At 38.4% G+C, this 14,168-nt stretch overlaps 1 protein-coding gene across 3 annotated transcripts in view; it reads right to left on the bottom strand.

Moving 5' to 3' along the window:
- Sse (separase) overlaps positions 1-14,168 on the bottom strand; it is a 330,246-nt gene that overhangs the window by 171,653 nt on the left and 144,425 nt on the right. For all 3 annotated transcript variants that reach the window (XM_067148330.2, XM_067148331.2, XM_067148332.2), the window contains exon 5: positions 2,736-3,037. In XM_067148330.2, the coding sequence (XP_067004431.2) occupies positions 2,736-3,037 (302 nt within the window). The remainder of the gene's footprint in view (positions 1-2,735; positions 3,038-14,168) is intronic.

The raw sequence follows: 14,168 nt of genomic DNA, 5'->3' as shown, positions 1-14,168 counted from the left end.
GAAAAAAAAAGGAAAAAACTCCCAAATTTTATTCTAAACCAAATTTAAGGAAAATGAATAATAATGATTAATAGTATATAATATACTTCTGCCGAAAAACTTTCCTCATCTCACCGCATGACGTTTTATCGATAACGTAACTCATTACGTACTCCCTACATTCATTTTAGGCTTGAATTACGTAATCTCTCCCCTCTTATTGAACTCAAAACTCACGCTTGACTGAACCATTCGAAGGGAAATCCCTGACCCGCATATAGAATACAAAATCTGCATCCTGCTACTTCAAAGTTGGCACGCAATTTCTACGCCTGATGAATAACTACATCTATAGGAAGAGTGGGGAAAAGAAGCACCACAGAATGGCCAGAGCATAAAGGTGAGTGAAATTGTATATTTTTCTCGTAACTTCACATGAATATTGCATTTAATTTAGTTATAATAGTGCTCAAGAAACTACACTAATTTTCATTAAGACTTCCGAAATGTTTACGTACAATCTACCGATTTTTTATTTGTATACCTGGCAACAATGGTGCTAAATCATGTGACTAATGAGCTATGGTAATGCAGGGGGGGGGGGCGCTGGTACAAACCTGTTTAAATATACTAAAATAATTAAATAGAATAAAGTATCCAGCAGGAAAAATACATCCATGATTTACAATTAATTGCTAAGAAGTTACATCAACATTCAAAGCAGAAATTGCCATTCAAATGGTTGTGCAGTATGTGCACCAGGTTTCAAACTCCTGAACAACTCTTAGGCATGTGTTTGTTCTTGTAAGACGAGGTGAAAATACTGTATAGGGTGGGCGAGAAGTCCCCGTACCCCAGTAACATTTTAGTGTCAAATCTTATTGAGGTTATGTTACTTACGTATTAAGTGTCCAATATATCTATGTTCCTCATCATGCTGTAAACAGTTCTATATGCCTCCCAGTTCTTCTTGACATATTATTGAGCTTGTCCGGTGTTATAGTGCAAAATGCATCCTCAACAGCATTGCGCAGTTCTTTGTTTGTAGCATAACGACATGCAGATACATGCAAGGTCATGGTGAGGTCAGGACTTCTTTGTGGCCATTTCAAGGGAGTTGGTGCTACTGAGCCACAGCCTATCCACCGTCCTGAGAAATGTTCGTTTCGGAACTCTCACACTGCAAGAGCATCTTGCTGCGATCATATGCATTCTGTGAGGCCCCTTTCCTCAAGGTGGGGTTTTTATACTGTGTAAATAATTTGCGCTATTCACAGTCCCTTCAAACAAGTACGGTTCAAGCAGATGTGATGTCATCACTGCCCATATCAATATGTGGGGCCGGTTCCTTTCCAACTCTGTAATGAGGATTCTCTTTGGCCCACACAACAACATTTCTAGCACATAAATAGCACATTCATCTGAAAACAACCTCGGTACAGCTCACTGGATTCGGGAATTAAGTTAACACAGCACGGCATGCTAAAACGCATGGAAAATTCTAAATTCCCATGGAGGGAATTAGATATTTTTCCGACATGCTCTGTTGGCGAAAAATATCTAATTCCCTCCATGGGAATTTAGAATTTTCCATTCGGAATTGCTAGGCGGGCAATAATTCCATTGTGGAGATTTATCTCCCGTATGCAGTTATCAGACTGTGCCTCATATAAGGCTTCTGATAAGCTCACCTGCATACACCCAGCATCAGTGGGTGGGGTCTGACACATCCCACTCTGACGAGTCTGGTGTCAGACCTAAGACAAAACGCTGGTCAATGGAGCGAACGCCTGAAAAGCCTTACATGCTAAAACGCAGTCATTCCAGTCTCTATCCGATAACTCATTTAGCAACGTCGGTCAAAAAGTCTGAACTTGGTCATTTTTAATGTAATCTCGCATTGTTGTCCTCTGTATACAGAGTTCCGAAGCACATTTACGCATCGACTTTGTAGGAGAATGTTCAATTCAAGCATAGACTCCAGTACATTTCTTCGTGTATCTTCTTCCTTCCATTCCACGGCCTGTCATTAAAACTGCCCAAGGCAAAAGCACGTCTGTCCCGATCAGTAAGTGTTGCTTTTCGTAGTGGAGCCTTAATAAATCTTTCCTGGAATGCTCCCATAATCTGTCTCATTGTATGCCACGTGTGTTGATGTTCGAACACCCACATACTTGCCACTAACTGCTCCTCAATACTGTAACTCTTGCCACTCATATCTACCATGGCTTCACACTAACATTCAACTGCGACAATCTGTATTCTGACATTTGATTCCAACAATTACTAAATAAGCCGGTCCCGTGGTGTAGGGGTAGCGTGCCTGTCTCTTACTCAGAGACCCCGGGTTTGATTCCCGGCCAGGTCAGGGATTTTTACCTGGACCTGAGGGCTGGTTCGAGGTCCACTCAGCCTACGTAATTAGAATTGAGGAGCTATCTGACTGTGAGATAGCGACCCCGGTCTCGAAAGCCAAGAATAACGGCTGAGAGGATTCGTCGTGTTGACCACACGACACCTCGCAATCTGTAAGCCTTCGGGCTGAGCAGCGGTCGCTTGGTAGGCCAAGGCCCTTCTAGGGCTGTAGTGCCATTTGGTAATTAATAAATAACATTTCATACTAAACAGTTACAGGGGATTTCTCGCCAACCCTGCAGCATATCAGATATTTTAGATGAAGGATAAATAATAAAGACTACACAGATTTAGAACAACTAAGGCATTGGATCTGGAAATAATGCACAAGTATTAATAACCTCAAGTCCACTGTCCACTTTGCGGCGAGTAGACCAGTAAAGAGCTCTGTTTCTCAACAGCCTGTCAGTCTTGTTACTCTCAAGAAGCATGTCCAGCTCGTAGAGTGGACGGTAAGTTCCCTTCACACACTGTGAAGGTGGCTGAATGGTGATACAGAACGGGCGATGACCACTTTGACTTGCAAGAGGACCACATTCCATCCTTGTGATATGAAGAGTAGGTGTAGACGCAAGCAGCTCTTTGGGGTCAGCAAAATATGATTGGGCAGCATGAGCACAGGAGATCTGCAGGACTGTCCACTCTAAACAAAATATAGTTTTGATTAATTATCAATACTTTTATTGAGAACACACAGAGAATTCATATATACGTGTGACCCATTGCGCAGAAAGGGACCTTATTTTTCATTTTTCAGATTTTTGTGGTTCTAAAACTGGCATAAGATAGTGAGCATTTTTTAAAAAAGAGTTAATGTTTTTCAGTGAAATACTTCGGAAGATACTAATTATTGACTGTTGCTATTAAGAAAAATGTATTTTGAGAAAAATGCAATTACACCTTTCACAAAGTTTACTAACCAACTGTACAAAGCTTTCATGACACCGAGTGGTGAAGAATTGAACTGCTGCATTAGTTTGTTTATTTATTAAGAAGACCGATAGGTAGAACAAGAAGTCAAAACACAGAAATTCAATTTTCCCCCCACCCAGAAACTTCTCTTAAGCTCTGCTGTAAAATTTCCATTGCCGACTTTGAGTCCCTTTCCGCATAATGGATCATATATAGTTATATCGGAATATAACCACACAAAATAGGATAAGCAAAAGGATAGGTCAGTATATACACACATGTTCATAAAATCCAGAACACCTTGAAAGGCTAGAGATAGGAAGTTCATATTCACAGGACATGTGCATTAGTATGTTCTGAAAAAATAATTAGCATTTGAACCATGTCAGCCCTCAGGTTCGAGGTCCACATTAGCGCACAACCACCAATTGGTAAAATGTGACTAGAACAGACTTGCAGGATGCCTCGCAGAAGTATGCGAGAAACATACCATCAAATGAGAGAGTTTGAAAGAGAGCGCATTATTGGCATGAGAGAACGTGATTCATCCATCCGACAAATTGCTGCTCATGTAGGACGAAGTGTGTCGCCAGTGCAACAGTGTGTACAGAATGGTTCACAGAAGGCCGATAAGATGGGTCTGGCCGAATGGCATTGCAGGACAGATGTGTCCTCAGCTCTGACGCAACAGTGGAAGAGTGTAACATATCGTACACTATCAGGAGTGACAGTGCCACTTATTACCGTCTGGGTTACCAGCGTGTCGTCCACTTCTCCGCCTGCCTTTGGCTAGACTGCAATGGTGTGCGGAACAACATAACTAGGGAAAGGAATGGCAGCAGATAGCCGTTTTCAGACGAATCCAGGTTCTGTTTGTTTGAAAATGATGGCCGCATTTTGGTTCGCTGCAGAAAGGGGGAGAGGCATCATATTGACTGCATTATTCACACAAGACATACAACACCAATCTGTTAGTTCCATCTCTTGATGAATGTCTGAAATATGTGCACAAACCTACTCGCGTTCAGCTCCACGGCTGCGAGCTACCAAGCTATGTCTTTTCAAGGTCGACTGTAATGCGAACACTCTGAGATAACTGACCATAATTTGTGAGAAAGAATAACTCTTCCTCTTTCTGACAGTACACATTATGTCAGTACCACCTCTTGATGAACGTCTGAAATATGTGCACAAAGCTACTCGCATGGCTGTGAGTCATCAGTATGTGTGAATGAGTTAAATATATTCACATTATGCAACAACTTGACAGCGCTACAGGAAGTGACCACAGCGGTGCTGGTCTTAATATACATCCTATGGAAGTACCCACCAAACATACAAAATGGTGACAGAGGGTGACTCAGCAGATTAGAAAACTCAGGATGAAACTAGAAGGCAAGGCCTCATCTGAGCTCTTATCTTCTGCTGCTGTTTTCACTGCCAGGAAAAAATTTAAAATTTTATTTTAACACTTCAAAAAGTTCTTAATGTAGATGTCTTGTGTAGCGGTAACAATTACAAGGAATTATACTGGTAAAGTCCTGAAGGTGGGACTGATAAATACTATGGGAGAGTTACTGTGAGGTACACTTAGTACTGCAAATACATTACTTAAGGTTTTATACTTAATTTATCCACTTTCATTTTTAAGCTCCGCAATGTTGCACCAATTCACATCAATGTTAGGTCCACGTACAATATATTCAGGGAAAGTATCACAGTGGTAAACTGCAAATTCCTCTTCAAGTTTGTCATGTTCATTCTCCTTTCTTTTGTCTCCTAAATTTTCATTCTGATTAGTGTTATTAGAAGATGGTTGCCCAGTTGTATTTCAAAACAATAATTCCCCCCCCAATGTTGCCCTAACAGCTATATTACTAATTGCCTTTCTTGAAAGTTGGCATCTCTGCCCACTGTCTTTTCATCAGATTCTGACAAGAAAGTCAGAAGAGTTTGAGTTGGGAAGTAATTGAGCAAGTGTAATTAAATTACTTGTAACGATTGCTTTTTAGTAATTTTTACTCGTAATTGTAACTTTTCGTAATCTATAATCTTCATTTCCGTATTGACGAATTACACAATTAAAAATAGGAAAGAATTTCCACCAATCAGTACTTGTTTTTTTATATTGCTTATATTAATCTACAGGACCGGTTTCGACCCCATATACAAGGTCAGCTGAACCATGAATACATATTTATATGATGAAGCTTTGATTAAATTGCATTGTCAAAGGAATGTTATATGATGATATGCATTTAGTCACATACAAATGGGGCATGTCTTATCGTGAATTGGCATATATGTCAGTATGTACAATATTGCAACTGTATGTCTAAAATATTATGTTGAGGTCCTAAAATTAGTGTATAAAACATATCTTCACTTAAACTAACTTATATATCTACAGGATAAAATACAATATATAAAAAACATTTCGTGCACATGAACATTCGTATCTTGCTTGTTGGTCAATTCATCAACTCTCATATTTAAGTCCCATTTACATTTGTACACTCAGCTGCTGTTCTTGGAGTTTAAAAGATATGGTTGTAAAATTGCATGAGTAAAAGATTAGTCTTCATGTGGGATAAAACACTTTCCAATTTTAAAAAAAGGTTGCCAGATGTATGGATAAAATTCGGCTAAAATATGTTCAGCTCTGCTATGTATGTTGCCTTATGTTAGAATCAAATCTTGTCCTGTAGCGTCCGTAAAATTGGGTTCAAAGTAATGGCTCGTTTCCCATTTGTAGCTGTGCAATGGTTTTATGTTTATTATTGTTGGTGTAGCCGAGTTGCGTTTGACGTGCGAGCTTGTAGTGTACACCAACAATAATAAACATAACACCATTGCACAGCTACAAATGGGAAAGGAGCCATTACCCTGAACCCAATTTTACAGACGCCACAGGACAACAAGATTTGATTCTAACATAAGGCAACATACATAGCAGAGCTGAACATATTTTAGCCGAATTTTATCCATACATCTGGCAACCTGTTTTTAAAATTGGAAAGTGTTTTATCCCACATGAAGACTAATCTTTTATTCATGCAATTTTACAACCATATCTTTTAAACTCCAAGAACAGCAGCTGAGTGTACAAATGTAAATGGGACTTAAATATGAGAGTTGATGAATTGACCAACAAGCAAGATACGAATGTTCATGTGCACGAAATGTTTTTTATATATTGTATTTTATCCTGTAGATATATAAGTTAGTTTAAGTGAAGATATGTTTTATACACTAATTTTAGGACCTCAACATAATATTTTAGACATACAGTTGCAATATTGTACATACTGACATATATGCCAATTCACGATAAGACATGCCCCATTTGTATGTGACTAAATGCATATCATCATATAACATTCCTTTGACAATGCAATTTAATCAAAGCTTCATCATATAAATATGTATTCATGGTTCAGCTGACCTTGTATATGGGGTCGAAACCGGTCCTGTAGATTAATATAAGCAATATAAAAAAACAAGTACTGATTGGTGGAAATTCTTTCCTATTTTTAATTGTAACTTTTCACAAAATGTAATTTTTACTCTTAATTTACTTCAGGAAATAAAATTGTAATAGTTACATTCCAGCCTGGAAATTTGGAGGCCCAGCAACCGCAAGGCATCATGCTAAGGGTATAATGCCAAGATTCGTCATACACTCGTTCATTTACTTGCAGGTTGTGGTGGTTACTGGGTGAGACTGAAGTTGTGGCGTGGCAGCAGTGGCGGCCGTAGAATATTTTTTTTCGAGATCTCACTAACTTAGGCATCAACGAAAAAATGAATAACATACAATTCAACCAGATTTATTTATTCGTATCAGAAGCAATACATCATATAAATTATTAATTAAGAATGAAAAATAATTAAATAGGCCTAACTGGTACAAAAAAATACTAGAGGTACATTCAAAGTAACAATTATATCAGACTAGAATTTGGCAAGATCTCGACCATTTGGTGTGGCCTTCACTAAATCTTGCATGGTGCAAACGAGAGGGCAGGAGTTGCAATTAAGGAGGTGCGCCATAGTTTGTTCTTCTCCGCAGACACAGAGGGTTGACTCCTCAGATAGACCCCACTTCTTCATATTGTTCTTAGATCGACCGACCCCAGACAGTAGCCTGTTCAGACTCTTCCATGTAGACCACGACTCTTCATAACCGGCTGGAAGAGTTTCAGATGGATCCATCCATTCATCCATCCATCCATTGAGATGAAGGTTTCTGGATCTCCAGGAAGTTAGTCTTGATTGAGGTGACTCCGAAAGGCACTCAGTAGAATGAAGAAAACTTCTCGATTTCAATCATCGTCGAGCCAGTTGATAATCATGTTGTCACAGGTGAACAATATAGTGGAAGTGGAAAGTGTTTTTGAAGACTATTTGTACTATAAAGTATGATATAATGTTTTATTTGTAATGACCTAACCTGTACTGTGTAATATTTGTAACATATGTATTTTTAAATAGTAGATTTCTATTCTGTACTTACTGGAAGTATCTAGAAAATTGTTGAACAGGGTGTGTGCCTTTTGCGGGTTATGTTTTCTAGAAGGAATTTTCTAACTATTCTGGAAATGGAAGATTCGCGAACGTGTGTATTCGAGAATGTTAGTTAAAGTTCGCGATGGGAGTAGGAACTGTGATTGGTGAACATAGGAGGGTATGGGCAGATTCATGCATTCTGATTGGCTACTTCAAGGCCAGGGTTTTCTATATATAGTAAGCGAGGCAGCGTTCGTAATAATTCAGTCTTGTCTTGGCCTGATCTGCCTTTAGTCTGTGTTGGTCTGCGTCATGTGCGACGCCTCGCTTCCGGAATGGCGCACCTTCGGGTAAGCACTCTTACTTCCGTTCCGGTTAAAATTTCCGTAATGTTCGGTTGCTATTTCGTATAGGAGTCTGCCCTAGCCTAACCTAGATTCGCCAAATTATTTATTTACGATGCCTTAGCTTTTCTGCTGGGGTTCCCCGTTTGTTTTCGAGGCACTCCCATTTCTTATTTCACTAAATAGGTAGATTGTAATTTAATACATTTACCTTGGGGTTTGCCTCTGGTGGTTCAGTGTCTCTTGATGTACGCTAGAGTTTAGGAGAGTACATTCACTTGTAAATTGTAATTACTTTTACGTTGCTTTTGACCTACTAAATTGCATTGTACAATTGCTTTGGTAACTAGATGTATAGTGATTTGAAATTTTGAATTTACAGAAAAGCATTATCAAAGAACCTGTAAGTTATGTATATCACAGAGTTTATAGTTCGTATGTTGCAAATTTGGTGGAATTCATTTCGGAATGTATCTGTAAAATTTTCACTTCTAAATAATATTTTTCAAATTTAAGGATCACGGCGAATTATTTCAGAATCTGCAATCTAAGCCATATCCATGCCCTCAGTAGGTCGTAGTTCCTTCCATTTTCCTGGTTCATTGTCCACTAGTTGGCCCTACTGATATTTCGTATTATGTTGTTGCCAGAGGTCCGCGTAGGCCAGTTGATGTTTCTCTGAGTGTATAGTGTTTTCTGATAGTGTGTAGTTGCTCTTACTTCCCTCCTTTATTGTGTTTAGTACTTGTTTTGTGTAACCACCATAGTAAAGGTTACACATGTAATGGATGTGGTTGTGAAATGAAATTTTTCATGTTTGGCAGCTACTTCACGTCTAATATCTGGGGGAGAAATGCCAGCCAAGCAATATACCTTATCACAGATGTAACATATTCAAAGACTGGCATATAAACAGTGTATGATTCTTACCTGCTAAAGTAACAGGTGATCTGCAGTACATATCCGAGTGGAGGTTGAAGGAGCATTTCTTTTGTTGAGTATTGCAGTTGCCCCCTTAGCAGCTTGTAGTTCCTGTTTGGTAAACGTACACTGGCGACATGCTTTTTCTTTTGATATTGTGTACATCATTTGCAATAACAGAGCACTTGACAGTTCGGTGTTCATATTAGAATGGAACTGTCTTGTTTTTCGTCTCGAAACTAAAAACTCTTTCCACAGGAGCATTGCTATGGGGTACTAGAAGAACAGCCATCATTAGCTTGCTCAGTGAAGGGTACTTCCTTATACATGAAGCATCAGTGATCTTTCGAACCAAAGTCTGTCGAAACTTTCATCCTTGTCAAAAGGGAATCCATCAAATTGGAAATGACTAAACTCGACAATTTTAGGAAAGCGGTCAATCATAAATTCTACTGATAAAAAAAACTCTTGGATTTCCTCTGGAAAACATCACAAACTTCAGCATGCCCAAGAAACTTATCCCTAATTGGCCATTTGTTGACAATGTACTCACATGTTTTTTATAGAATAGTCTCACATCGGAATAAAACTTTTTCAATGTAGTTTCATCTAGAGAAACTGCCCTTATGTAAGCCCTTGTGTTTGCCCCAATGAAAAACTCACTGTCACTTTTCTGTAATTTAGCAGAACTAAATTTCACATCAAGCAAATTACTATCAGACTCTGAAGCAGAGGATGTTCTCATTTCAAATGAAGTTTATGAACAAGTGGTGTCTCTTGTTGCAGGAATACATTTAAGGAATTGAAAAGTGGAAGAACAGAGCTGAGAAACTAGAGGTACAGCTTAGTAGATAGACTTTCAAATTGTTCCCTAACTTTCAGAAATTTTGAGTTGGCGTTGTCAGAATCTGATTCACAGAAGAGCATTTTTAAAGGGTTACACTGTTCTAAGACCCTTGATACACACTGTAGAAGAAATAACCACCTGGCAGAAACATACCTCAAAATTTTGAGGCTTTTCACCAAAGACTTCGTGGGATACCTTTAAAGCATTTTGCCTCTTTGAACTCTTCAACAAATAATAAATATCAATTAAAAACTGTTCAGTATTAAAATTTACAAGAGCACTGCACGCCTTTTGAATAGCTAAGTGCACAAGATAAGCACCGCCTTGCACACGAATATTAGGATTTTCTTTACAAATAAAGGAGCTCACACCTTTCGAAACACCAGTTGTAGTACATGCATTATCACATGCAAAACCTACACAGCTTTCCCATGGAATCAACCTCTTCTTCAGTAAGTTATCCAAAACAAACATTCCTTTGCCTGTATTGCCGTTGGATTCCCGAATTGTAAGAATTATCGTTGAAAATTGCGTAGATTCCCCATCGAAAAGTGTCACGACTAATGGGTAGAGTTTTTGGTCATTCATATCGTTACTACCGTCTATTGCCAGGGCAAAGCGCTGGAACTTCATTAACTCTGTCAACTTTCCCTGAACTGTAGAAGCTGAAGTTTTAACTAGCGCTCCCGTTTTTGTTCTCGCACAACCGTATTTCGAAGCTATTTTCGAAGCAGGAATCATTTTCTTGAACAAATGTCCTGCATGGTCACTGCAGGCTATAGACAAGTTGTGTTCAACAAGAAAAGTTGTAAACATCTACGCATTTGTTGCTGAGCTTTTATCTGAGGATTTAGCAAAAATTGTTAATATTCTTGTTTGTGTCCCTCAGCTTAACTATATCCATATGAATTTTGCTAGCCACATGTTTATGACAGTCGTCTCGTCCACCATACGCAACTGAAAAATCACAGCTACACACACTATAAAACACGTGTGAAGGATATTTTGAAGAACGCAGTAAACAGGGCCATTCTTTCAAGTATTCCACCCTAAATTCTTTGAACTATTTTTGGTTTCTTACTAGCGTCACTACTCACGGTAACGTCAACACATTTTCCTGCACAAGAAATCGCTTCCTTATTTCAAACTTTTTGCATTTAGTAACACACGATTAGCATATGTCCTAGAAGAGCAATCTGTAAATTTGGCAACCAATATCGCAATAAATACTTCAACAGTCATGCACACAGTATTCACAAAGAAATGGAGTTTGTCACCACTTTGTCGCCAAAACAAAGACAAAAGAACTCTCATACTTGCATGGAAGTCTGATCATATGACGAACAAAGACAACTCTGCAAGATATACCATTTCACAGGTGGCTATTTTTCCGGTACTGGAAACACACACTGCGTTAGGCACGTGAAAACTTGAAATATTCTTAAATGAGGAACAGGAAAAGGCAGGGGTATAAATGATTACTGAGAAATCCAAAAAGAATGTTCTGAGAATTCAAGCTGTAATGGCATGCCTTGTGTATCCTTTTTAACACTTCACACACTTACATGTAAAAATCAACAAAAAATCGTAATTTGTGGTGTGACATTAGTAAAGGAGTAATTATGATGGGTAATTCGTAATTATTAAGATTGAATCATAATAGCTGACATCTCTGCAGTACACTCAATCATACCAAAATTGGCCAGTAAAGAAATATTTAATATTATACATCCGTAACCTGTGGATAGTTGGTTGCTGAAGATATGTTACTTGGAATCCTACAATATGTTCATCCTATTTCAAACAACAAGATTTTGAAAGAAAGTCATGTTCTGCAACAGCCAATTTTTGTGCAGTTGAGTATACATGGAACTGTATGAGAGAATAGAGAAGATAACCACCACCACAGCCAGAAAGAGTTGGTTGACCTTTCACAGGCACCTAATGAGAATAACCTGGATAGATGGGCAGATGTAATACTCATCCTTGAGGAGAAATGATAAAATCCCTGTGGCTGAAAGAAGTGCACGAAGAATATCTAAAGGAAGGAGACATAAATCTGAAAGAAATTCAAGACAGAACCATCTTCAGGAATAAAGTTGCGGATTTGAGAGTGAATGTGAAGAGACATCCTGTTAATCGTGCAACGTCTCAGCAGAAGAGAAGCTTTAGATTGAAGAACCTTTGGCTTCTATGCAAAGAGAAATGTTTAAGCCTCAGAAAGAAAAACTGTACAGCCATAGCTGGCTGGATATAATAATAATAATAATAATAATAATAATAATAATAATAATAATAATACCGGGCGGTACACCTCCGCGCCGCTAATTCAAACATTGCGCCAGTTGAAACTCCTCTACTGGAGGAAGCCTCAACTTTAACAACCATGTTAATTCTAAAGTTTCTCAGAAGATGTCGCTATTGTAAATTTTGAAAATTTCTGAACTGTGTCTTTTTCGATTTATATTTGTTTGCTCTGTAGTAAGAAGTGTGAACATTCTCTTCTAGATGGCACTATTTAAGAACTACAATTGTGCACCCTAGTGCGAAGTGAAGGAACTTTTTTTTGAAGAAATTTTGTAGTCATAAGTTTGTTCTTTGTTAAATTTCTTTCAGTTATTTTTTGGGTTGGCAGTATAACCCTTCTCTTTCCGCTTGTTTTGAATTTAGTCAATCCTGAATTTCTCTAATTAAATTTTTTACCAATAACGTATGTCTTCTCCGATATGCAGATGTTGCTTTAAGCTAACCAATAAAATTGAGGAGGGTGTGGGTTCTCATTCTTGAAAGGTCTCGAATGTTCCACAAGGGTATTTAAACTGCTGATTTTCTGGTCTCCGGGCCACTTCAGTAACATCTATCCTAGTGTGATTATGTAGCAGGGGGCGGGAAGCGCCTCTTTCTTCGGGCAGCAGTTCATCCATCAGGTAATGGCCTTTTAATAACTTCTTTGCTCGCTAGCTCAGCAGTTTAACCCTCGGGGCAGGTTCGAAACTTTTATCATGTAACTTTCCTTTAAAATGTAAAAGACACTTGGTATAAATTCCGTCTCTTTAACTACAAATTGGGATAGAGAGTGCCTAACCCTCTCGAGCTCCCACTCATATTGTTTTGAGGTGACTACGTTTTCATTACAGTTTCCCTTCTCTTCGTAATGTAATAAAGTTTGTCTATCGTGTCACCTCCGTAGTATGGGATTAGCCCTTGCATATGCGGCCTAGTGCCAAGTAGGTTTTAAAAAGGGGTATTAGGAGTGCAAGTTATGCCTCCACTCATGTTGGTATTTTGGGGCCATGTAATTATCCTGTTTCTTTACTGAATAGGCCTCAGTAGGTTGGGTATTTTTACCCATGTTCTTGTGTGCCTGGAGGGCAGCTTGAAGGTTGAGTTTGGTGTGGCCTTTGAATAGGCTTGAACTTTGTGAGCAGGTTGCTCTTTCTTAAATTTGGTTTCTGTGTGCCTCGAGCAGGCTTAACTGGGTAATTGGGAGCTAGTGCTCCTTGGCATGATTGGGGTTTTCTGCCCCTTTGTTGAACCTTGTTCATATGTAAAGTTGGGCTCATTGCTCAAGGATTGCATGTCTGGGGGCTCGAAACCCAAATCCATTAACAAATTGCAATTGTACATTCTTAATTTGTTGATATGCTACTGAGTACCTGTCATTCTTGTTTTTATTTCTTGATCTTGAAAAGAAAATATAACCTTTGTTAAATTTTAAATGAACTTTAATTTCGTAAGTTAAGACCTATTCATCCCAGCACCTTCTTTCACCTCTGCTGTTCCACAGATACCTCGGAAAAATAATAATAATAATAATAATAATAATAATAATAATAATAATAATAACAATAACAATAATAACAATAACAATAATAATAACAATAATAATAATAACAATAATAACAACAACAATAGTATGGTCTCTCCCTAGTGGTAAACAACACTTCAAGCCCCAAACAAGTGTAGTCTAGTCTCTCAGAGACAGGCAGAACCAATTTAGATGTTCTTAGTTACACCATATGTGCTTGATGAAGTAACAGAGAGGTCAGACGAATCAGGGCAAAATGTGGTAGATGAAATAAATACGAATAATAAAATAAAGTGCAACAAAACACATGCACGATAGGAGAGCAGTGGGAGGCCTAACATCTAGGTCATTGGCCTCTAATGGTACGAAATGAGACTAAATGTAATGACAATTTGAAAGTCCAAAATCCTCCACTGAACAGAATTCAGAACGT

The sequence above is a fragment of the Anabrus simplex genome, chromosome 5, assembly GCF_040414725.1.
Source record: "Anabrus simplex isolate iqAnaSimp1 chromosome 5, ASM4041472v1, whole genome shotgun sequence".
Classification (NCBI taxonomy): domain Eukaryota; kingdom Metazoa; phylum Arthropoda; class Insecta; order Orthoptera; family Tettigoniidae; genus Anabrus; species Anabrus simplex.
The sequence above is the reverse complement of the archived record's forward strand: the minus strand, read 5'-3'. Positions and strand labels throughout refer to the sequence as shown.